The sequence below is a fragment of the Lampetra fluviatilis genome, chromosome 63 (assembly GCF_964198595.1).
Source record: "Lampetra fluviatilis chromosome 63, kcLamFluv1.1, whole genome shotgun sequence".
NCBI classification, from domain to species: domain Eukaryota; kingdom Metazoa; phylum Chordata; class Hyperoartia; order Petromyzontiformes; family Petromyzontidae; genus Lampetra; species Lampetra fluviatilis.
The window spans coordinates 5353983-5379671 of NC_136337.1; the positions used below are offsets into that span (position 1 = coordinate 5353983).

At 51.7% G+C, this 25689-nt stretch overlaps 1 protein-coding gene across 1 annotated transcript in view; it reads left to right on the plus strand.

The window, feature by feature from the left end:
- The first annotated feature begins 1650 nt into the window (after positions 1–1650).
- The window catches only part of LOC144951704 (cyclic nucleotide-gated channel beta-3-like), a 32104-nt gene continuing 8065 nt past the window's right edge, over positions 1651–25689 (plus strand). The window contains exons 1-10 of the mRNA XM_078882013.1: positions 1651–1785; positions 1952–2018; positions 7722–8247; positions 12193–12367; positions 19824–19916; positions 20337–20491; positions 20993–21166; positions 22108–22316; positions 22467–22517; positions 23908–23994. Coding sequence (XP_078738139.1) covers positions 7965–8247; positions 12193–12367; positions 19824–19916; positions 20337–20491; positions 20993–21166; positions 22108–22316; positions 22467–22517; positions 23908–23994 — 1227 coding nt within the window. The 5' untranslated portion in view covers positions 1651–1785; positions 1952–2018; positions 7722–7964. The remainder of the gene's footprint in view (positions 1786–1951; positions 2019–7721; positions 8248–12192; positions 12368–19823; positions 19917–20336; positions 20492–20992; positions 21167–22107; positions 22317–22466; positions 22518–23907; positions 23995–25689) is intronic.

Genomic DNA, 25689 nt, shown 5'->3' on the forward strand with positions numbered 1-25689 from the left:
TAAAAAAAATTACAAAAGCCCATCCCATGTATTAGTGATTTTTTTAATATTTTAGGCAGGAAATTGCATGAAATTCGTTTTCAAATTTAGATTTTTTTTCTGGGGGGGGGGGGGGGACCTCAGACCCCCTGGAAGATTTGGTCCCCCCCAATGTTGACTCCATGGCTACGGCCTTGCGATGAGACGCTGAATGTGGGAACCGGTCCAGAGTTTTCGCCCCGCACTGAATCGACGCACCTGGAAGGCGACCCACTCCCACGACACCGCAGGGCAGGGTTTAAGTTTGCGTGAGGAAATCCTCGTGGAGAGACGGAGACATCATCTGCTCTTGTTCAGTTCGGCCACGCGTCCATGTCAGGCGTCAACCCCACGTGTGTAGGTGTGGTGGTGGGTGGGTGGTGGTGGTGGTAGTGGGTGGTGGGTGGTGGTTGTGGTGGTGGTTGGTGGTGATGGTGGTTGGTGGTGGTGGGTGGTTGTGGTAATGGGTGGGTGGTGATGGTGGTTGGTGGTGGTAATGGGTGGATGGTGGTGGGTAGGTGGTGGTGGTAATGGGTGGATGGTGGTTGTGGGTGGTGGTTGGTGGTGATGGTGGTAGTTGGTGGTGGTGGTTGTGGGTGGGTGGTGGTGGTGGTAGTGGGTGGGTGGTGGTGGTGGTTGGTAGTGATGGTGGTGGGTGGTGGTGGTGGTAGTGGGTGGATGGTGGTGGTAAGGGTTGGGTGGTGGTGGTAGTGGTGGTGGTACCCTCTGGTGGGCTGTAAATCAGAATCACCCATGGGGTACAGGACGAATCGGGGAGGACCGCCGCGGGCCCCGCACTTTGGGGTTGGTAGTGGAGGACCGCCCGGGACTCCACACCGTGCGAGGTTTGTCCCAGGCTATGGATGACCCTGGCTGTAATTAAACAAGTCCCACATCGTAGGGATTGCACCTTTAACCTTTGAGACGCAGCTCAGAGGGCTCGCCGGTTACATTCGATTTGTGACCTCCGGGCGCGGCAGTCGTTGTAACAACGGGTGGCAAGCTTCGGGAGTCGAACCCAGGCCTCCTCTTGCTGCGAGGCGCGTGCTGTGAGTAAAATGCCACCGACTGCTGCCAACACAACAACAACAACCCCCCCCCCCCTGTCACTTAGATCTCACTGCGTGGGGGGGTGGACAAGATTATGTGTTTTCCTCTCTCCTCCTCCCATTCATTTAAACGTGACGAATTGAAGAGTGGCAGGTGCGGTAGTCATGGTGACGATTATCTGTAGTCATGGTGACGATTATCGGTAGTCATGGTGACGATTATCGGTAGTCATGGTGACGGGAGCCGGCCGCCGTTGCTTCGGTGCGGCGTCAGCAAACGACGGTGCCGATGGGATGAGGCCGGAGCGGCTCCTAGCGCCGCGTGGTGCGTGCGTTGTGGTGTGACGCGGTGTGGTGTGATGTGGTGCGGTGTGGTGTGGTGTGGTGCGGTATGGTGCGGTGTGGTGTGGTGTGGTGCTGTGTGGTGTGGTGTGGTGCGGTGTGGTATGGTGTGGTGTGGTATGGTGTGGTGCGGTGTGGTGCGGTGTGGTGCGGTGTGGTGTGGTATGGTGTGGTGTGGTGCGGTGTGGTGTGGTATGGTGCGGTGTGATGTGGTGCGCTGTGGTGCGGTGCGTTGCGGTGGTCGAATGAACTTGGTGTGGTGGACGAGACGAAACGTCGACCGATCCTTTTGCACGGGTGGACGAATCGGCGAGTGAGGTTCTCGGGATTAGTGACCGCGATAGGAGAGCGATAAGAGGGCGGCGATTGACCGCCGGTGAGTGGCTGCTGGAGTGAATGAGTCAGTGCCTGATCATTGGTTGGCTACGTACGGTGCGAAAGAAGTTCAGCGTACACACATTTTATCGAAAGCATCATCCCGCATGCAAATGACAATGTTTACGGTTGCCTTTGTTCTTGTTGTTGTTGTTGTGATGCCTAAGGAGGCAAACAGAAGCGGCTCTTCTGAAGATGCCAGGACCACTACCACCTCAACACAGGAGCATCAGGGTGAGTGGATGCCTCTGTCCCCCGAACGCAAACGCGTTGATGCGTCGTGGTGCACGCTTGCAATCCGGATGGCCGCCGGCTCCCTACGATCTCCGGGCGCGGCAGTTGAAACAATGGTCAGGCCCATCTAAATCCTAACCACACATCCCCCCCTTCCCCCAGCATTCGGTACAATTTCGATTTAAAGCTTTCGTGACTGCAGGGATTCATCTTCTTGGTTCTTTCGGTAAAGTCACGTAGAAGGGAAATAATAAAATGATAAAAATAAAACATAATAAAATACAATTCTCACGACGGTTCGGCCACAACGCACGCAGCCGTCCTCAGGTGAAGAACAGGTCTGTCGGAAATACAGCGTGGCCGAAACGTCGTGAGAATTGTATTTTATTATGTTTTATTATTTTATTATTTCTCTTCTACGTGCCTTTACCGAAATAACCAAGAAGATCATTCGGTACAATCACGATTAGTCGCTCGGCACACGAGGTCGCGCGTGGTGCGGTTAAAGCAGCGCTTCTTCTTAACCGGGCGAAAACCCAGAGGACCCGGAGAGAAACTCCACGCAACCAAGGGTGTAAGGCCCATTGAGTTATAACAAAAAGTTGTTTTTGTTTGTTCAGAAGCGACCTGGCCACAAATGATAACTCAACGAAGTGGCTTCATCACGTGGCAATGTATCGCCGCCAATGCACTAGACCAGTGGGTCATCTTTTTCTTCTTAAACTGGGGGGGCACCGCACCCCTGGAAGTGTGAAACGTGGCCAGGTGTTTTTCTTTTTTAGAAGGTAAATCATCGACGACGCAAATTAATTTCGGGTCACGTTCAGTAACAACTTACTTTGCTTCCATCAAACCCTATGCATTCATTAACATTATTTTAAAAATAATGTTTGTACAATGAGAACCAAAGCGGGGTGCAAGGCTGCAGTAAATGTTGATGACCGCTGGGTTAAAGGGCGCTGCGGTTATTTCCCGCGTCTTCGGAGACGTCTCTTGGATCGAGTCGGCTAAAGTGGCTTTAAGGCGTCGCGGGTCGCTTGCGCCAATTGCTTAGCCGCAATGGAGTGGCTCTAAGTGGCTCTCACCCACACACACACACACCCACACACACCCACACACACCCACACACACACACCCACCCACACCCACTCACCCACACCCACACTCACCCACCCACACCCACACTCACCCACTCACCAAACCCACACTCACCCACCAACACCCACACTCACTCACTCACCCACCCACCCACACCCACCCACCCACACCCACCCACACCCACCCACACCCACACCCACCCAAACCCACCCACCCACACTCACCCACCCACCCACACCCACCCACCCATCGAAACCCACCCACACCCTCACCCACCCACACCCACCCACACCCACCCACACCCACCCACACCCACCCACACCCACTCACACTCCCATACTGCGGGCATCAGATTTGATCGCAATCGGCAGAGTTGCAGACTTTGGCCGTTCGTTTGTTCTGTGGCAGACGGTGGCATTTAAATGTTTTGTTGTTTAAAGATGGCAGAGCCGCATGATTCATAACGCACGAGGATGAAAAGCGTTTGCTCGGCGTGTAGATTAGCACGCGAACGACGAATGCACAAGCGCGTCTTCAAATACCAGGCTAATTCAGAGGCGGGGTATCCAGGTATATATTTGTTTATTTGTTTCATTATCATAACAAACACGCGAGGTCGGTTTACTGCACGTTGCGTGGTACGCTTAAAGAAATCCCAAACGCGACTGGAACCACCATGGCAAATACAAGTAGCAGCTGTACCCCCTGCTGGCAATGAAACCGGAGTTGTGTTCAGATGTTCAAACACCAAATTGAAACCTTTTGCAAGGATTGAAGTTGCATTGATCACGCACGGTACCTGTGGCGAACATGATTTGGAAATGATCAATGATGCGTTGTCTTTGTAAACGATTGGCCTACATCAGAAACTCCTTCATGGCCCAGTCTCACCGTCAGTGTCAGACCGGAGAACAACCACAAAAGGCGAACAGCACAACAACAATGCCACTATCAGAGCGCTTAAATCTAGGGGTGAGCAGCAGCTGTATCATGGGATACCTTTTGCCAGTATCAAAGTGTATGAAAAATAAAAATTGTTTTTACCCATGCTGGCAATGAAACCGGAGTTGTGTTCGGATGTTCAAACACCAAATTGAAACCTTTTGCAAGGATTCAAGTTGCTGCATTAACCACACGCGGTACCTGTGGCGAACATGCAATACAAACATCCTCTGATGATAATAATAATCGATGAAAAAGCTGCTCACACCCAGCTATAAATGCGAGGCCATAAAGAAGGCTGCCTCTGGTGTAGGCCAATCAGTTTCAAAGACAACGCATCATATATTATCAGAGCATGTTTGGGGCCGTCCATAAATGACGTCACGCAACTAGGGGGGGGGGGGGTGGGGTCAGACATTTGTGACGATATGTGACGAGTGGGGGGGGCGGTTGAGAAATGTGACGTCACGTAAAAATGCGCAACTTTAAATAAATATAGACAACACGTTCTACTTAATTAAATATACTTTTTAATAAATGTTATCTCCTACAACATCAGAGTGCAGCGCCACGTTAAATAGTTTAAAGCGATTTGAAGCATGTTTACATTTTTTTGGGGGGTGGCAGAGTTTTGTGACGTCATATTCGAAAGGACTTTTTGTGACGCCGTGTGACAAAGGGGGGGGTGGGGGGGGCGGGTAAAAAATCGTCCAAAATCGCGTGACGTCATTTATGGACGGCCCCTTTTGTTTGCATGTTCAACGCCGGTACCGAGCGTGGTGAATGCAGCAACTTGATTCCTCGCAAAATGTTTCTATTTGGCGTTCGAACATTCTAGATTTGAAGTTGTCGTGACTGCAAAGATTCATACTTTTTGGTTTTTTCGGTGAAGTCACCTCTTAGACACACACTGAAGCTGCTGTGCTGACGCTCCGTTGTCCCCACCTGAAGAAGGACGTTTGTGTTGCGCCCGAAACGTTGTGATTTAATTTATTTTAATTTTTTACCTACGTGACTTCACCGAACAAAACAAAGAGTATTTGTTCGAACATCTCAGCACCTCCCGTTGTATATTGCCAGAAAGGGCGAAACCTATTCTTATTTTTGTCCATACTTTATACTGGCAAAAACAGGCCCCGTGATGCCACTGAACCATTCAAGAGAAGGGGGGCCTGTGATGGCTCAACGCTTTTATAACTTTGCCGGGCCGTGGCGGTGATGACGACGCTGCTGCCCGTGGGGTTTGCCTTGCGATCCAGCCACTGCGGAGGTAGCTGCGAGTGTTGGTGGATCACGCACAGAGATGCTGTCCGCGAAACTCCCTCCCCCCCCCCCCCGTGGGTGAGACGTCGAGGGGAAACGATGGGTGGACTTCACCTGCTTTCGTCTGCACGGGGATAGAGTGTTACCCCCTCGCATGCGCGTGGGTTTTCCTGCGGGCGGTAGACACACTCATCAATAGGCCGATGACACGATGATATATCGAGGCCCGCAGAGCTTGGGCAATTGTTGGGTAGTGTCGGCTCCTCTCCGCGTGGCTGCTGCTGCTGCCTTCCCGCACGCCCCGTGGTTCCTCCTCCACGTGTCGAGTGCTGTTAGCGGGTGGCAGCACCTATGAAGGACGGCGCGGCAAGTGAGGGGGTGGGGGGGTGAGTGGCCAGCTCCTTACCCGGCCGCCTTTGTCTCCCTAGTGGCGATGCTTTGTGCATGCCGAGTCGATGAAAGGGAGTCCCAGGACCGGTTCAGATAATCGTCGGGTCGCCGGGTTCGCAGGGCGGTAGCGCGCTAACCGCCCCCACTTGCTCCACCAACACCCCACCAACACCACCCAGATTTTCGTTGTATTTTCCGGACTCAGCCCCGAACAGCTCCCCTGTGAAGCCAGCAAAGCCACGCAATCTCGCGAGTTTCTGCCATTGAGAGTCCGGTCTGTGCTGCGTCGCTTTATTGAATTATCATTATCATTTAAGCGGAGGTGCATTAGGCTCTCAAACAACCAATGGTGGTCTGAGTGTCCATCAACAACCCAGCACAGCACGCCAGCTGCCGTCATGTCTCGCTTAAGCCAGGTAACAGCCGTCACCTTCGTTTCTAGACATTAATTTCTATGTACACATGTGTGTGTTTGTCTGTGCAAAACCGGTTGCTGTACCGATTTTTCTTGGCTCATACCTGGCTATCGTTCATTCGCTTACCGGTAAATGCAACAAACCCCCAAAACCGGTTATCTAATGAGAACCAAATGGGTGCGAGGCTTGCAGTGAAGGCTAAGAACCGCTGGTCTAGACGCGCGATGTTGATTCTAAGTGTGGAGGGAAAACCCGCAGGACCCGGGGAGAAACTCCACGCAGCCACGGGTAAGGCCCACTGAGCTATAAAAAAGTTCAGATCGCGTTATTTATAAATGTGTCGTAACCCTCCACCACCCGACACGGCCAATCAGTAAAACAGTGTCACGTTGACAAAAGACAAATAGTTCACTGCTTTAGCCCACCGGTGTGTTGAAGCGTGAAACCACAACATTTACAATTTGAGTACGACGTTTCGCTGGTAATTGCATCCAGCATCATCGGGCAATTCGCCAGAATTGCCCCAGCATCATCGGGCGAATTGCCCGATGATGCTGGATGCAATTACCAGCGAAACGTCGTACTCAAATTGTAAATGTTGTCGTTTCACGCTTCAACACACCGGTGGTTGTCAACGTGACACTTCTTTTTTTTACTGATTGGCCGTGTCGGGTGGTGGAGAGTTACGACACATTTATAAATAACGCGATCTAAACCCAAAAACGTTGATTATGAATAATATTGGTCGCGAAAGCGTACGTGTTAAACTATAAAAAAGTAGTTTTTTTCAGAAACGACCTGTCCACAAATGATAACTCAACGAAGTGGCTTCATCACGTGGCAATGTATAGCCGCCAATACACTAGACCCCAGTGGGTCTTCTTCTTCTTATTAACCTGGGGGGCACCGCTCCCCCTGGGGTTGCGAGATGCCCTTTCTGGGGGGGGGGGTGCGAGACGTGGCCAGATGTGTTTTTTTTTAGAAGGTAAATCATCGACAGCACAAATTACGTAACAACTTACTTTATATTCTTGGTTCTTTCGGTAAAGTCACGTAGAAGGGAAATAATACAATAATATAAATATAAAGCTAATAAAAATATTATTTTATTATTTCCCTTCTACATGACTTTACCGAAAGAACCAAGAATATGAATCCCTGCAGTCACGAAAGCTTTAAATCAAAACAACTTACTTTGTTTCCTCAAACCCCTATGTAGCTATTGACATTATATATCTTTAAAAAAAAATACGATCTGAAAATCTTGATTTGAAGCTTTCGTGACTGCAGGAATCCATACTCTTTGGTTCTCTCGGTAAAAGTCACGTAGGTAGAAAATTTAAATAAATCATGACGTTTCGGGGTGCAACACAAACGTCCATCATCAGGTGGGAAAGCAAAAAACTGACGACGGACGCTTGTGTTATGCGCCCGAAACGTCGTGATTTATTTAATTTTTTTACCTACGTGACATTTCCTGAAAGAACCAAAGAGTACGATTTGAAAACCACAGGGGGTGCGCGAGTCTGCAAGTAAAAGTTAAGAACCACTTGGCCTAGTTCGAACCTTGTGCTCTCCGCTGGGAACTCCACAGGTTCTGTCACGTGGCCCCTACCGCGATACCAGCGGGTTGCACCTTTAGGTTTTAGGCACCGAGCGAGCGGTTGCCAATAGCCGCCCGCATCTCCGACGCGGATCCGATCGGAGAGGCCTCGTGTAAGCGGGAGGAACAACACGACCTCTACCACGACAACCACCACAACCACCACAACCACCACGACAACCACCACAACAACCAGCAGCAGCAGGAGGAGAAGAAGAAGCAGCGAGCGGCAGCATGCCACGTGGCAGCAAGGGACTGGAGTTGTCACGTCTGGTGAGAGATGCCCCGGCAGGCAACGCCAATAGCAGCAGCGGCAACAGCAGCTACTCGGCTCCAAGCTCCCCGTGGTTGTCGGGGCAGCTGCCCAACATTCCCACACCGCCGCCGCCGCCGCTGCCGCCGCGACCCGCCACGGCGCGGCTGCCTCCTCCTCCTCCGCGCCGGTCACGCGGCGCTCACGACAGGAACGGAATCGTCAACGCAGCCTTCACGGTCGACGAGTGGTCGCACAGGATAGGTGACCTCCCCCCTCTCCCCTCCCATCTACCCCCCCCCCATCCCACCTACCCCCCCCCATCCCACCTACCCACTCCCCCATCCCACCTACCTCCCCCCATCCCACCTACCCCCCCCATCCCACCTGCCCCCCCCATCCCACCTACCCCCCCCATCCCACCTACCCCCCCCATCCCACCTACCCCCCCCATCCCACCTACCCCCCCCATCCCACCTACCTCCCCCCATCCCACCTACCCCCCCCATCCCACCTACCCCCCCCCATCCCACCTACCCCCCCCTCCATCCCACCTACCCCCCCCCATCCCACCTACCCCCCCCTCCATCCCCCCCCACCGAGGAGAGGGCAGTCGGTCCCGTCAGGGTGGGCAGCTGGGAGCCACGCGTCGTGCGTGAACGCAGGGGGGCACCGCGATGGCTAGGAGATGTTAACTGCCTCGCCTGGTGTACAGGAGGTCGTGGGTTCGTTCACGACCCTGATCGGGTGCCTCGATATTTGGCAGGCCCCATCCTGACAAGAGGGCTTTATGGTTTAACACGTAGGCTTTCGCGAACAATATCAAAAAGTGGCTTTTTGAGACTTGAAGAGGCTCTTACCGTGGTTTTAAACCCAGAACCGCACCTCCGATTATCGCGGTGGCGAGGAGATGTTAACTACCTCGCCTGGTATACAGGGGATTGTGGATTCGATCACGACCCTGACGCCTGCTGCTGTATATTTGGAGTTTGCGGTGTCTCTTTCCCCGTGGTCGCCGATGATTTTTTCCGGGTCCTCCGGTTTTTACCTCCAAGTTTAGAATCAACGTCATGCGTTTAGACTGTTTGGCTGCTATAAATATCCACATGATGAGCCACTTCATTGGGCGATCATTTGTGATCGCCAGGTCGCTTCTGACAAAAAAAAACTGTTATTGCTCAGTCGGCCTTACCTGGACATTTTTTTTTAAATTGTTCATCGTTTTTATATTATTTAACTTTTACATGTTGGATTTTTTACCGTGAGGTTCTCATGACAAACTCAACACGTCCGTCGATGGCACCGTGTGCGGATGTTTCTATGGCCATGGAAGGACACGTATACAACAGGCGACGTTTCGAGGCAATTGCCCACATCAGGGACCGATGGTTAAAAAACAAGTGGCCATTCTCTAAAAAGCCGCGGCGAAATCGACGGACATGTGGTGCGAGTCTTGTTCGTTGTCTGTTGATTGTGCATCACGCCGACGCAGCAGCATCAACACGTAATTGTGTAGGATTAGCACGGGCATGGCAGTGCCTGACCGACCCACGACCTCCTGTATACCAGGCGAGGGAGTTAACATCTCGCCGCCACCACGGTGGCTGCGAGGGAGCGTGGCACCGCGCGCTGTTCAGTTTTTTGAGATTTGGCAAATTTCTCTGAATGGGTTGTCCCCACCAACAACCCCCCCCCCCAAATTTTCTGAATGGGTCGTCGTCCTCCCCCAAATTTTATGAATGAGCCTTTCCCACCAACCCCCCCCCCGCCCCCCGTTATATACAGCCCACGATATATCCATGGTCAGGACCACACTGAAGCCCTTGGCCGCTACGCGTGCTGCTGTTGCTGCTGCCGCTGCTGTTGCCACGTGGCGATGCTTCCCGCTTGCATGGTGCTCTGCCCCCGCGTGTCCGTGCGCTTGCCACCGCGTCGCGCGGCGCTTCAGGGCGGGCAGGCAGCCCTTCCCTCGCCGACGCTAGAAAACCACTGGGGAGCCATGCACCTTTAGCATCATCGCCCAGATTGACACACTCGTTTCTTTAATAGCCGCTTGCTGTCATCGTCGTCGTCGTCTTTGCCGTGTTCAGTTCGATGTCCTCCCGGCGCCGCGCGCTCAACTTCCCATTGGCGCGGTTGGCTTCGCGCAGTTGCGAGAGAAGTTCAACGTCGCAAGACGTCTCGCCAGCGTCGTGGAAGAGTAGGCCGATGTTCCCTTTGGAGAAGAGCTCTGTAGAGTTCTCTCTCGTGGAGCCCCCCCCCACCCCCTTCTTTCCGACAGCAGTGGCGTGGAGAGAGCAATTGCGGGGATGCGCATTTCTTTGCCTTCACGCTGCCACCTCGCGACCCCACGGGATGATTGATGGTTACAGGCGGCCGATGAGCTGCACGCCGCTCCAAGCTTCCCAAATGTTCTTCGTGGCGGAAGACGACTACGATCTCACACTCAGGCGGTCAGGTCGCAGATAACCGGCGTGGCGGTGTTTGTCTGCTATACACACTATACCGACGGAACTCGCTATCATTTGTGATATCCAGGAAGCTTCTGAAAACGAAGCCATACATCACAGTGGGACATTACCCGGTAAAGTAATAAATATATTTATAGTTTATCGTTGATTCATTTATTTGCTGCGCAACCACTCACGTGCGGACAAAGCAGTTTTCTGCAGGAGATGACAGTCGTCGGAACGATATAGGTATTTAGCGACTTGATTTATGTGTGTGTGTGTGCCCGGGTTAAAGGGGATGCTTGCTTGCATGCCCGGTGTGTGTATTCGTGTGTGTGTATATATTGTTTGTGTGTGTGTATGTGTGTGGGGAGCGGTAGTGTTGCAGTTAGCGGGCCTTCATAGCTGCTCGCTAATAGCGCTTGCCCTCTACAGTATGTTAGGACTATACGGGGGATCTTTGTCTTTGTGTGTATGTGTGCGTGTATTGTGGGGAGCGGTGGCACATCAGTTAGCTCGCTACGTTGCGAGCCCAACAAAACCCGAGTCCCGTTCCTGCTCACGACCAACACCAGTGGCGTGCATTTGTACCGATCCTGCTGGGTCTCCCCTAGGTCGACTCAGCTTCAAATTAGTACAGTGTCTGGTCCGATGTGTAAACATCGCCACTGGGGAGACAACGGCGGCCGGGCGGTTTGGTGTTTAAGGCTGTGTCGACTGCTGCTCATGCAGCTGGCATTGTGTTGAGAGACAAGGCTGGTGGTGTTTCGTAAGCTTCGCCTGCTGTTGTCAAAACAGCTCGGCTCGCTTGTTTGTTTTGCTCTCTTGCATGCCGCTTATTCTAAACTAAACAAATGTATGTTTTATTTTATTTTACCAGGTAAGCTCCCCCACCCCACCCCACCCCACCCCACTGAGCTACGTAGTTTTTTTTCAGAAGCGACCTGGCCATCTCAAATGATCTCTCAGCGAAGCAGCTTATCACGTGGACATTTCCAGCAGACATATATATTCCAAACGCGTGACGCTGACTCAAATGCAGAGGGGAAAACCGAAGGATCAGGAGGAAAATCCACGCGATCACGGAGGGGAGGAGAGAGAGAGGGAGACACGCAAACTCCAAAAATACAGCAGGCGTCAGGGCCGGGATTGAACCCACGACCTCCTGTAGACCAGGCGACGGAGTTAACATCTCCTAGTCACTGTGAAGATGATGATGATGAGAGAGACACGCAAACTTCAAATATACAGCAGGCGTCAGCGCCGGGATTGAACCCGTGCCTTGTTGCATACCAGGCGAGGTAGTTAACATCACCTAGCCACCGTGGCGACCTAAATTGAGTAAATTTCAGCGTACAATTTCGGCATTTGGATGGGGCTTTTTGCGGCCAATACCAATTACATTGGATGTTTTTTTTGTTCTTTTTATCTATGGGAGGACGAAATCGCAGAAGCCGGATGAAACCCACGCAGAACAGGGGGACACAAACAGAGAGAGAAAGAGCGCGCACAAACTCCACACACACACAGAGAGGCACCCGCATTGGGAATCGAACCCGTGCGGGAGGGAAGGCACGATCCTTGTTGCCACCACCCTCGCTGCCGGCCCTCAACCACGGAGGTGTCAAATTGTGTCCGCAATCCCTTAAAGCAGGCAACGATCTGCTTGGGCGCGCGCACCTTTTGCCTCGCTCGCAAATCACCTCCGTTTAAAGTTGCCGAGGAAAGCCCACGCAAGCACGTGTCGCTGTGCGCGCAGGCGCGGCGGGACACCCTCGGCCCTCGGTGCGCGTTCGCGACGTGGACGGCGATGATGGAGAGGGGCCACCGGGCCCTGCTGCCCGGACCGGCGCGGCAATCAAGCTGCCCCCGCTGCCCTCTCCGCAGCCCAGCACGAGCCAGCCGTCGCAGACTCTCGCCGTGCCCTCTTCCAGGTGAGTGCCCTCTCGCCTGCCGAACTCACAACGGGGCGACGATGAAACCTCAATTGTAGAAGCAGAGTGTCACTCATGAACTCACTCACAAAGCCACCCGCGTGATTATCTCACTCAATCGCTCGTCCACTCACTCAACCACGCATTCGCTCACTCATTCCTCGTCACCCGTTTATCCACTCAACTCACACAGCCACGCGTTCGCTCATTTAGCAACTCACTCATCCACTCACTCAACCACCCATTCACTCGCTCACTCATCCACTCACTCAACCACCCATTCACTCACTCATCCACTCACTCAACCACCCATTCACTCACTCACTCATCCACTCACTCAACCACCCATTCACTCACTCACTCATCCACTCACTCAACCACCCATTCACTCGCTCACTCATCCACTCACTCAACCACCCATTCACTCACTCATCCACTCACTCAACCACCCATTCACTCACTCACTCATCCACTCACTCAACCACCCATTCACTCACTCACTCATCCACTCACTCAACCACCCATTCACTCGCTCACTCATCCACTCACTCAACCACCCATTCACTCGCTCACTCATCCACTCACTCAACCACCCATTCACTCGCTCACTCATCCACTCACTCAACCACCCATTCACTCGCTCACTCATCCACTCACTCAACCACCCATTCACTCACTCACTCATCCTCGTCACGCATTCATCTTACCCACTCACTCAACCACGCATTCGCTCATTTATCCACTCACTCATCCACTCACTTAACCACCTATTCGCTCACTCACCCCCATCACTCATTCATCCACTCACTCACCCATTCACTCACCCCCATCACTCATTCATCCACTCACTCGCCCATTCACTCACCCCCATCACTCATTCATCCACTCACTCACCCATTCACTCACCCCCATCACTCATTCATCCACTCACTCACCCATTCACTCACCCCCAACACTCATTCATCCACTCCCTCACTCACCCATTCACTCCCTCACTCACCCATTCACTCACCCCATCACTCATTCATCCACTCACTCACCCATTCACTCACCCCCATCACTCATTCATCCACTCACTCATCCATTGACTCACCCCCATCACTCATTCATCCACTAACTCACCCATTGACTCACCCCCATCACTCATTCATCCACTAACTCACCCATTGACTCACCCCCATCACTCATTCATCCACTAACTCACCCATTGACTCACCCCCATCACTCATTCATCCACTAACTCATCCATTCACTCACCCCCATCACTCATTCATCCACTCACTCACCCATTCACTCACCCCCATCACTCATTCATCCACTCACTCACCCATTCACTCACCCCCATCACTCATTCATCCACTCACTCACCCATTCACTCACCCCCATCACTCATTCATCCACTCACTCACCCATTGACTCACCCCCATCACTCATTCATCCACTAACTCATCCATTCACTCACCCCCATCACTCATTCATCCACTCACTCACCCATTCACTCACCCCCATCACTCATTCATCCACTCACTCACCCATTGACTCACCCCCATCACTCATTCATCCACTAACTCATCCATTCACTCACCCCCATCACTCATTCATCCACTCACTCACCCATTCACTCACCCCCATCACTCATTCATCCACTCACTCACCCATTGACTCACCCCATCACTCATTCATCCACTCACTCACCCATTGACTCACCCCCATCACTCATTCATCCACTAACTCACCCATTCACTCACCCCCATCACTCATTCATCCACTAACTCATCCATTCACTCACCCCCATCACTCATTCATCCACTCACTCACCCATTCACTCACCCCCATCACTCATTCATCCACTCACTCACCCATTCACTCACCCCCATCACTCATTCATCCACTCACTCACCCATTCACTCACCCCCATCACTCATTCATCCACTCACTCACCCATTGACTCACCCCCATCACTCATTCATCCACTCACTCACCCATTGACTCACCCCCATCACTCATTCATCCACTCCCTCACTCATTCACTCACCCCCATCACTCATTCATCAACTAACTCACCACCGTGCGCCACTTCCTCTATCGCTCTTATGGTGCAGGGCAAGGCGCCATCTATGGGACCTCTCTTGCCAGTACTCTCAAAATGATGGTAACCAATAAGAATGGGCTTTACCCCTTCTGGGAATAAAACAGGAGTTATTTTTAAGACGTTCAAACACCAACTAGACGCCTACTTCAAGGCATCAAGTCTGCACTAACCACACGTGCTTGCGGCAAAAACATGCAAACACACATGCTCATGGCAATATATGCATTGTCTTTGAAACTGATTGGCCCACAGCAGAGACAACCTTCTTCATGGCCTTGTTTCGCCACCAGTTCCAGAGCAGAGAACGCCAAAAGGCGGACAGCACAAAGACGATGCCACTATCAGAGCGCTTAAAGCTCGGGGTGAGCAGCAGCTGTATCATGGGAACTTTTTGACCACTATCAAAGTATGAAAAATAATGAGTTTTACCCTTTTTCAGAAGCGACCTGGCTACCACAAACTGTAGCAACGATCAGTGGCTTTTCATCACGTGGAAGTTCGAAAGCGGCCAAACACTCGAAACGCGTGATGTTGATTTTAAATTTGCAGGCGTTGAGGACCCGGAGAAGAATCCACATCGACACACCAACTCCAAATTTATACAGCAGGCGCCAGGGGTCGCGATCGAACCCACGACCTCATGCATAGCAGGAGAGGGAGATAACATCCCACCACCACGGAGTCCATCTGTTGGCAATGACAGGCTGCCCCGTTATCCCCAGGATTCAGTGATGGGGGCAGTTATTCGCATGGAAGCCCGTGAGATTATTATTATTATCTAGAGCATGGCTATTATTAGACAGCAGTGCTCAGCAAAGACAAAGATCCCTATGAAGGCCGGCACGGCACACGAGGGAGTAGGTGGCCAGTACCACGCCCGACCGCCTTTGTTTCCCCACTGTCGATGTTTACACACCGCATCATGTATGCGTTGTATGCTGAACTTGTTTCGCACCATGCGTAGGCAACCGTTCATAATCGAAGGTGCTGTCGAAGGACAACAGCCTCAACGCAAAAAAAGCAGTTCTCAAGGAATGAAGTTTCAATCTATCGAAATTAGTCTTCAATTAGGTGCTCATTTGAGGCTGAGTCGACCTAGGGGGGTGCCCAGGACCTGTCCAGACAATCGTTGACCGGGTGTTGGCCCGTGAGCGGTGGGTCAATGGAACCCCCGGGCTGTCCGGAGTTCCGTGGCGTGGAACTTTATGACACCGCATGGACCCTCGGTCACACGCAGCCTGACGAACGGCTCCGTCGCATCGCGATGGCTGTGGGGGTGGAAGTTGAGCGGGGGGGGGGGGGGCTCTGTGCGGGGCGCGTGGAACACCCCCGGTCACGTGGCGACCAAACGAATGTGGATCATACACGGTGACGGAAAGAACCAGTAACGAAAGCTTCAAATCAAGTTTGAATACATGGGGTTTAAAAAAAAAACTATTTAAAGAACGTAACAGGTGGACTTCTCCACAGATGTGGCTGTCCGCCCGATGAAGCTGGTTGTAATTACTGGCGAAACGTCGGACTCGGATTTTAAATGTTGTGGCCTGGCTCTCCAACGCACCGGTGTTGCTGTTCTAGTATACTACACTATACACTACACTACTATACACTACACTACTATACACTATAGTATACACTACACACTAGTGCTGCGCTAGTGACGAATTGACCACGTTCTGTTTACGTTGCAAACCTTACAAATTGGATGTGTTGGGTGGTGGCGGGTTTAACGACGCAACATTTATATATTTACGCGATCTAACCCCCCAAAGAAACCACCTGTAGTATGGATGATATTGGTCGCGTGAACCTCCTACGTGTTAGACCGAATTAATGTGGCTGAGACGGATGGAGGAAGGAGCGGGGGGTGGGAGGGGGGCGATCCGAGCCAAGCATCGAACTATACGAATCATAATAACCCATGTCCACGTGTAGTGCAGTATGGTCAACCCACCCCCTGCTACCACCCCCTCCCCCCGTCGCGTTCTCAGTGACCAGATTGTTGGCAAAACAACAGAACAAGTTCCGTTTTACACCATTGGAATCTCATTTGCCAGTAAAAAATATGATAATTGTTTTTTTACCCTTCTATCTGGCAACAAAACTGACACCTTTGCATATATTATCAGAGTTATGTTGTTGATTTTTGCATTACGGCTGCAGATATTGTAGTCTATGCAAACATGACTCCTTGTAAAAAAAGTGTCAGTTTTGTTGCCAGATAGAAGGGTAAAAAAACAATTATCAAGTTCCGTTTTGTGTTGACGTTGTTGTTGTTGCTGCTGCTCTCGTCGAAATCGGTGAGACGAGACACAAGAACAACAGCAGCAGCAACTCACTATTTCAAGAGCCGCAATGCAACCAGCGACTCCACTGAGGGCCGAGTCGACCCAGGGGAGGACCCAGTGCCGGATGATCCACGTAGCGAAAGTGGCGACAAATCTAGCTACTACTACACATGTAGTAGTAGCTACATGTGTAGTAGTAGCTACATGTGTAGTAGTAGCTACACGTGTAGTAGTAGCTACACGTGTAGTAGTAGCTACACGTGTAGTAGTAGCTACACGTGTAGTAGTAGCTACACGTGTAGTAATAGCTACACGTGTAGTAATAGCTACATGTGTAGTAGTAGCTACATGTGTAGTAATAGCTACATGTGTAGTAGTAGCTACATGTGTAGTAGTAGCTACATGTGTAGTAGTAGCTACATGTGTAGTAATAGCTACACGTGTAGTAGTAGCTACACGTGTAGTAGTAGCTACACGTGTAGTAGTAGCTACACGTGTAGTAGTAGCTACACGTGTAGTAGTAGCTACACGTGTAGTAGTAGCTACATGTGTAGTAGTGTAGCTACTACTAAAACTACATAGTAGTAGCTACGGGCCCCGCACTTTCAAAGGGTCCCCGCGCTAAACGATCTCAAACTTATCAATTCCCGTTCAGTGATTCTGCACTTGCTCTATTACTATAGTACGTAAATGACGTCACGCACCTGGGGGTGGGTGGGGGGGGGTCAGACATTTGTGACGATGTGTGACGAGGGGGCGGGGGGTGAGAAATGTGACGTCACATCAAAATGCGCAACTTTAAATCAATATATAATTGTTACAACAACACTCCTACAACATCAGAGTGCAGCGCCACATTAAATACGCACCACATTGACAATAGTTTAAAGCGATTTGAACCACATTGACAATAGTTTAAAGCGATTTGAAGCATGTTTCATTTTAAAAATGGGGGGGGGGGGGGCAGAGCTTTGTGACGTCATATTTGAGGGGGGGTCTGACTTTTAGTGACGCCGTGTGACGAGGGGGGGGGGGGGGTCAAAAATCGTCCAAAATCGCGTGACGTCATTTATGGACGGCCCCATAGTACTATACCGCCTTCGACTTTTACGAACGACTGGGTGTTTACGATTAGTGATTCGTCGTATTATCCGGCTGTATAGCACATGAAAAAATACAATCACTTTACTGCGCAAGTTAAAAATTGCGTGTTTTAATATTTACGTGTTTAAAAAAAAAAAATTAGGGTCCCTTTATAAGTTATAGCACATTCTACAGGCCCCGGCACTAGCTTCACCCGACACTGGGAGGTGAATACGAGACGGCGCTGGTTCCCTTAATCAACGACGGCCAAGACAACCTCAGACTGTCGACCCCATTACCTCGTCCACAGCTAGACCAAGCACCCCCCCCGCCCCCCAAACCGTCCGGGTGACCTTTTAGATTACACAGCCACGTGCTGCCCCCCCCCCTTGCCCCACGCGTCGGAGCTAAACGCTGGGAGCTGAGCGGCTTAACGTGAGATGGGACCCGAGCTCTTAATCTGTCACGTGGCGCACTGACAGACAGTCCCGCCCGCCCGCAGCAGATGCACTACTCTAAAGCCAAAGACAAAATATCCCCCCCCCCACCCCCCCCGTGTAGCCTGTAACAGACTGTTGGGGCAAGTGCTGTTAGCGAGTGGTAAGTGTGATGGCCGGCACGGCACGGCACACGAGGGGCTGGGTGGCCGGCACCACGTCCGGCCGCCTTTGTCTCTCCAGTGGCGACGTTAGCGACGCACCGCAACCGGGTAACTCATTTGAGGCTGAGTCGACCTCGGGGAGGCCCAGGACCGGTTCAGATCAATCTTCACCGGTGGTGTTGGTGGCCGTGAGCGGGATTCGAACTCGGGCCGCCGGGTTCGTAGCGCGGCGGCGCGGATAATTCCATTAAGAAAGTTATAGGACTTTTCAAATCGCAAAAAAAAACGCAGCCTTTGCGATTTGCGAATCTCATTGTTTCGAATTGCGATGAATCGATTTGAAATCGATTAATCGTTCAGCCCTAATCCACACCCAGGGTCTCAGCAATTGCTGGCACTCGATCAGCTGTCCAGCGCTTCCGCTGTTGGAGGCGCTTCTTGACAGAAAGTGGCATAGAGTCCTGGCTGGCTGCTGGCTTGGTTCCTGCACACCCTGTCTGTTTGCTTATATGTCTGTCTATAGTTTTCTGGTTAGATTTTTGTTGCTATTTCTTTTATACCTGATGAAAATTGCTTGTGTTGCAATCGAAACGTCGTAGTATGCTATTATTTAATTTATTATTTTATATTTATACGTGACTTTACCGAAAGAACCAAAGAATAAGTTCAACATACCCACGTGTGAAAGGGCACGCCCAGTGGCAGCTGCCCCTGTGGGGCACGCGAAGGTGACTCGGCACCTGAGTGGCCTTCAGTGTGCCACAATTGGGTGTGACGATTGCTGCGTGTAATCCCGGCACGTGTGATGCCACACAATCCCTGCAAGTGCGATGCTTACACAATCCTTGCACGTGTAATGCCACACAATCTCTGCACGTGTAATAATCACGCAATGACGTCATGAGATCGGTGACGTCCGCCGTTGGGTGTACATGTTTTTGCAAGCGATTTGTTCACCGTCTTGGTTCTTTCGGTAAAGTCACGTAGAAGGGAAGTAATAAAATAATAAAAATAATTATTTTATTATGTTTTATTTTTATTATTTTAGTACTTCTCTTCTACGTGACTTTACCGAAAGAACCAAGAAGATGAATCCCTGCAGTCACGAAAGCTTTAAATCGATTTGTTCTCCTTACCTATAATTTGCTATCGCGTGTTTGTATTGCGTTGTTGCTGTAACGTTCTGACCCGGTGGTCCTACTGAACTGCCCAACGCACGCCACCCCAGGCGTCATTTGCCAGGGCTGCCCGCGGCTGGCGAAAAACCGCGAACCTCTTGCGACGAGCGGCGAGCGCGCGCGCGCGCCCCCGCGATGTCCGCTGTCTCTAACGGAGCTTCTCGCACCTACCCCCCCCCCCGGCCCCCCCCCCTCCCCTCCGGCGCCGTGCCAGACGCAAGTTCTCGAGTCCCACGAGCAGTGTGGACGATGCGTCGCAGCAGACGGGGGATGAGCAGGTGGACGCCCAGGGCTGCACCTTCCGAAGGTGACACCACCGCCCTCTCCTTATCCATCGCGGGAATTCCGGTCATCTCGTGTCAACCCGTGTCCCCCGTGTCCCCCCGTGTCTCATGTCCCCGCGTTCCCACGTCCCGCATCGCATTTCACAGTGTCTAAACGTTTCGCATCCCGTGTCTCGTGCCCCACATTCCTTGTCCCCGCGTGTCTTCGCGTCCCCGCGTCCCCGTGTCTCCGTGTCCCCGCGTCCCCATGTCTCCGTGTCCCCATGTCCCCGTGTCCCCGCATCCCCGTGTCTCCGCATCCCTGTGTCTCCGTGTCCCCGTGTCCCGTGTCCCCGTGTCTCCATGTCCCCATGTCCCCGTGTCTCCGTGTCTCCGTGTCTCCGTGTCCCCATCTCCCCGTGTCTCCGTGTCCCCATGTCGTCCCCGCGTGTCCCGCGCCGCAGCCTCTCGCGCGCCGACTCGCTGTCGAGCCAGTGCAGCGTGTCGGTGACGGAGCGGCTGCACGAGCTCTCGCGACAGTTCCGCACGCGCACCGAGCAGGTCAAGGAGAAGATCATCGACCCCGACGAGTCGCTCTCCGACGACAGCCTCCCGCCCTGTGAGTCGCACCCCCACCCTGTGAGATGCACCCCCCCCCCCACCTTATCATCTGAGTCGCCCCCACCCCCGTGAATCACCCCAACCTCCCCCCCCCCCCCCGTGACGAGGTAGTTGACATCTCGCCACCGTGTAACCCACGAAGGTTACTGCAGTGCAACAACAACAAAAAACTGCTTCAAAACATAACGTCTCAATTCTAGATATGAAGCTTTCGTGACTGCAAGGATTCATATTCTTAGGTTTTTTCGGTAAAGGCACGTAGGTAATAAATTACAATTAATAAAAGTTAAATAAAAATAAAATAAAAATCACGACGTTTTGGAGGCAACGCAAGCTTCCGTCTTCAGGTGGAACCGTCACTTTACCGAAAAAACCTAAGAATATAACCTCTCAATGCCACGTGGCTGCGTAGGCCACCACTTCCTCCGCACGTGGTCGGTGTAGTGTGACGTCACAGGGCGGTAACCTACCTCACTTCCTGCCCCGCCCCCATCCACAGCACCGGTCAAGGCCGCCCCTACGCCAACCCCGGCGGAGGTTGGCCCCAAGGTCGAGGCGGAGGCGGCCGGGCTGGGTGAGGCGGAGGAGCCGTGCACCATGCTCTGCTGCAGCCTCAAGCGGAGGCCCTGGATGCGCCGCTTGCGCATCCCCAAGAGCATCGACCCCTACACAGGTGACGAGGGCCAGAGGTCACCGGTGCAGCCTTGACCCGACGGTGGCGGCAGGTGCCGCTCGCCGAGTCCCACATGCGGGTGTGAGCCGGCGCCACCGCACGGTGGGCGAGGGTTTGGGCGCCACCACTCTCGACCGCCTTTGTCTCCCACTGGCGATGTTTACGCACCACAACAGGTACTCAGGTTTAAGGCTGAGTCGACCTAGGGGGAGGCGCCAGGGCCGGTTCAAATATTCGCCACTGGTATTGGTCGCGGTGTTCGTAGCGCACTGTGCCAACCATTCTTCCAACACTCCCCCACGAAGACACACACAAATGCACAGACTGATTATATTGCGTCTCTACGTAAGTCTATAGGTCGAAGGGCATTTACAGGTTTCTTCTTTTTTAGTCTATGGGTATCTGAATAAGTGCACCGCAAATGACTGAATTACTCAAATTCCACCTCTTGTGTGTCGCGATCTATTGTATGTGCGGCTGTTTATATCGATTACTAATCTACACTTTGAACGTCTTCTGCTCTTTCGAAGCATTATTTGTTACACGGAAAATTCCGTGTGGCCAGTTACCCGGCCGGTTTCAGTGGCAACGGCCTGCAGCTCATCCACAGCTTTGTACCCTGACCCTTTGACTCCCCCTCTGCGTGTCCCCATTAGACCAAAATATTAATCTTACTTGCACCTCTACCTAACCTTTTTGGTGTTATGTACGCGGAAACTTCTTTCGCACCATACGTAGCCAACCGTGTTAATCGTCGGTGTGCTCATGTTGATATTCGACCAAAATTTCAATCTTATTCGCACTTGTACCGAACCTCATTGTAGCATTCTAGTGTTTTAGTTTTCGTGACTGCAACGATCCATACTCTTTGGTTCTTTCGGTAAAGTCACGAAAAGAACCAAAGACTATTATTGATCTGTTGCCGTGCGGGCCCCACGTAGACCACTTCTACGTGCTCTGGCTGCTGCTGGTGGCGCTGGCGTTCCACTGGAACTGCTGGCTGATCCCCGTGCGCTGCACCTTCCCCTACGTGACGGCCGACAACCTCGCCACGTGGCTCGTCACCGACTACGCGTGCGACGTCATCTACATCGTCGACATGGCCTTCTTCCAGACGCGCTTGCAGTTCATCAGCAAAGGCGACATCATCGTGAGTCGGTGGGGGGGTGGTGGGGGGATGGGCGGGGCATGGTCGTGGGATGATTCTCCGCTTGTGCGTGAGACGGACAGACGGGGGGCCTCAACGTCGCAGCTTCACGTGGTGTCATTCGTCGTCGCCATTTTTTTTTTTGCCTTTCAGACCGACCCGAAAGAGATGAGAAACAACTACATGAAGTCTCCGAAGTTCAAGGTAACCAAGCCACGCTCGTTCGAACCCCCGCAAAATTCATTCCCTTCCACCAGCCGCTGTCGTGGGCCCCGTGACCCCGCGTGGTGCTGCGGCCGGCCACCCCAGCGCCCGCATCCTCGCGATTCTCCCCGTCTAGATTTGAAGCTTTCGAGACTGCAAGGATTAATATTCTTGGTTCTTTCGGTAAAGTCACGTAGAAGGGAAATAATAAAATAAGGAAAATAAAAAACATTTATTTTAATTTAATTTGATTATTTCCCTTCCCTTGTGTTATTTTATTATTTTATTACTTCCCTTCTACGTCATTTTACCTAAAGAACCAAGAATATGAAAACTATGCCAATTCGTGTTTGAGAGTAAGAGGCCGTCCATAAATGACGTCACGCACCTACGGGGGGGGGTGGGTCAGACATTTGTGACGATGTGTGACGAGGGGGGGGGGGGTTGAGAAATGTGACGTCACATCAAAATGCGCAACTTTAAATAAATATAGACAACACGTTCCCCTTAATTTAATAGACTTTTTGATACATGTCTTCTCCTACAATGTCAGAGTGCAGTGCCACATTAAATACGCACTACAATGACAATAGTTTAAAGCGATTTGAAGCATGCTTTGTGACGTCATATTTGAGGGGGGGGTTCTGACTTTTTGTGACGTCGTGTGACAAAGGGGGGGGGGGGTTAAAAAATCGTCCAAAATCGTGTGACGTCATTTATGGTCGGCCCCTAAACCCACAGCATTTACAATTCGAGTACCGCGTAACGCCAGTAATTACAACCGGCAACATTAGGCGGAAAGCATGATGATTTCTGCCAATTTTGTGACTACTAGCAAAATGTCACGGTACTCGAATTGTAAATGTTGTAGCGGTTTTACTTTCCAACACACCCGGTGTGCTGTACTCGTAACAAATTGGCTTTTGTTTACGCGACAAACCTTACCAATTGGCTGCGCCGGGTGGTGGTGGTGGCGGGTTTAACGACACGTTTATATTTACGCGATCTAACCCAGAAAAACCCTCTTATGTCTTCTTTGTTCTTTCGGTAAAGTCACGTAGAAGGGAAATAATAAAATAATAAAAAATAAAACATCATAAAATAATTCTCATGACGTTTCGGCCACAATGCAAGCAGCCGTCCTTGCGTTGTTGCCGAAACGTCGTGAGAATTATTTTATTATGTTTTATTTTTATTATTTTATTATTTCACTTCTACGTGACTTTACCGAAAGAACCAAGAAGATGAATCCCTGCAGTCACGAATGCTTTAAATCGAAATTTAACCCTCTTATGGATAACATCGGTCGCGAAAGCCCTACGTGTTAAAATTACTTACTCTTTGCCTTCACTGTCTCGCACCCCCCCCCGCCCGCCCGCCTCTCTTGCAGATGGACATGCTATCACTGCTGCCGTTGGACCTGCTGTACTTGCAATTCGGCTTCAATCCGCTCTTCCGTCTGCCGCGCTGCTTGAGGGTCAGAATCATCCTGCACGGCCGGGCCCCTTTAATTTACCCTGGAGGCCGTGAAGCCCTTGTTTTTCCACAGATGTCCAGCCACGTTTAGTACGCTGCACGTGGCGAGATGTTAGCTACCTCGCCTGGTATGCAGGAGGTCTTGGGTTCGATCCCGACCCTGACGCCTGCTGCTGTATATTTGTAGTTTGCGTGTCTCTCTCTCTCTCTCTGTGGTCGCGTGGATTTTTCTCGAGGTCCTCCGGTGTTTTCCCTCCACATTTCACCACGCGTTTTAGAGTTATTTGGCCGCTATGAATTTCCACGCGATGATGATGATGATGAGGCCACTTTCGTTGAGCTATCACTTGCAATGGCCAGGTCGCTTCTGAAAAATAGCTACCTAGGTCAGTGGGACCTTACCTGGTGAAATAAAAATGTGTTTATAGTTTAGTAGAGTCATTTGCGGTGTATATTTTTTGGGCAGTTGGGGATTTTGAGTCTAGGTACTGGCTAAACGGCACGCTTCTTTTTATCGATCGGAGGATGCTGCAGAACCCCGGAGGGAAATCCACGCAGAACGCGTGGGGTGGGGGGGGAGAGACAGATCGATAGAAAGCACACAAACTCCAGAGAGTAAGGCATCCGAGTCGTGAATCGAACCCAGGCCACTACTTGCTGTGAGTGTCACCCACACCGTGTCAACCCACACGGTTTACCCCGTTATTCTTGTGCAGGGAAATTGAGTTTGTCAGGTCCGTGCGGCTTACAGCTGTTTCAATATGGGCACACAAAATAAACCGTGTCTATTTGTTTGTGTTTCTCCCTTGCGATGGGATCTTTGTAGGGCGAACGTTGAGATGTATAAGGGTGGCACGGGGTGACCGATAAGGTCTGAATTGGTCTCTAATAAGGTAGGGAACTGATAAGGGGTTGACAGGTATGGTCACCCACTGTGTCACTGCCACCACCCTGCCACCCAAGCGAATGATAAAAATTATTTGCGCGTTGGAAGTGTGAGCGTATACCATCCCTGCCGCGTATGTGTTTGTGTCTGTGTGTGTGCCTGTGTATGTGTGTGTCTGTGAAGCGGTATGAGCCCAGCGACACGAGTTCGATTCCCGCTCACAGCCAACACCAGTGACGATTATCTGAACCGGTCCCGGGCCTCCCCTAGGTCGACTCAGCCTCAAATGAGTACCTGGTGCGGTGTGTAAACATTGCCAATAGGGAGACAAAGGCGGTCGGGCGTGGTGCTGGCCACCCACCCCCTTGTGTGCCGTTCCGTCTTTCATAGGTGCTCGCTTACAGCACTTGCCACTACAGTCTGTTAAGGCTATACGGGGAATCTTTATCTTTGTCTGTGTGAGTGTCTGTGTGTGTGTGTGTCTGTGTGTGGGGGGGGGAGAGTGGTAGTGTAGCGGTCAGCTACACTGCACTACGAACCCGGCAGCGACCTGAATTCGATTCCCACTCACGGCCAATACCGGTGACTATCATCTAAACCGGTCATGGGCCTCCCCTAGGTCGACTCAGCCTCAAATAATTTCCTGGTGCGGTGTGTAAACATCGCCACTGGGGAGACAAAGGCGGCCGGGCGTGATTTAGGCCACCCACCCCCTCGTGTGCCGTGCCGGCCATCATAGGTGCTACTGGCTGACAGCACTTGCCCTAATAGTCTGTTCAGGCTTTACGGGGGATCTTTGTCTTTGTTTGG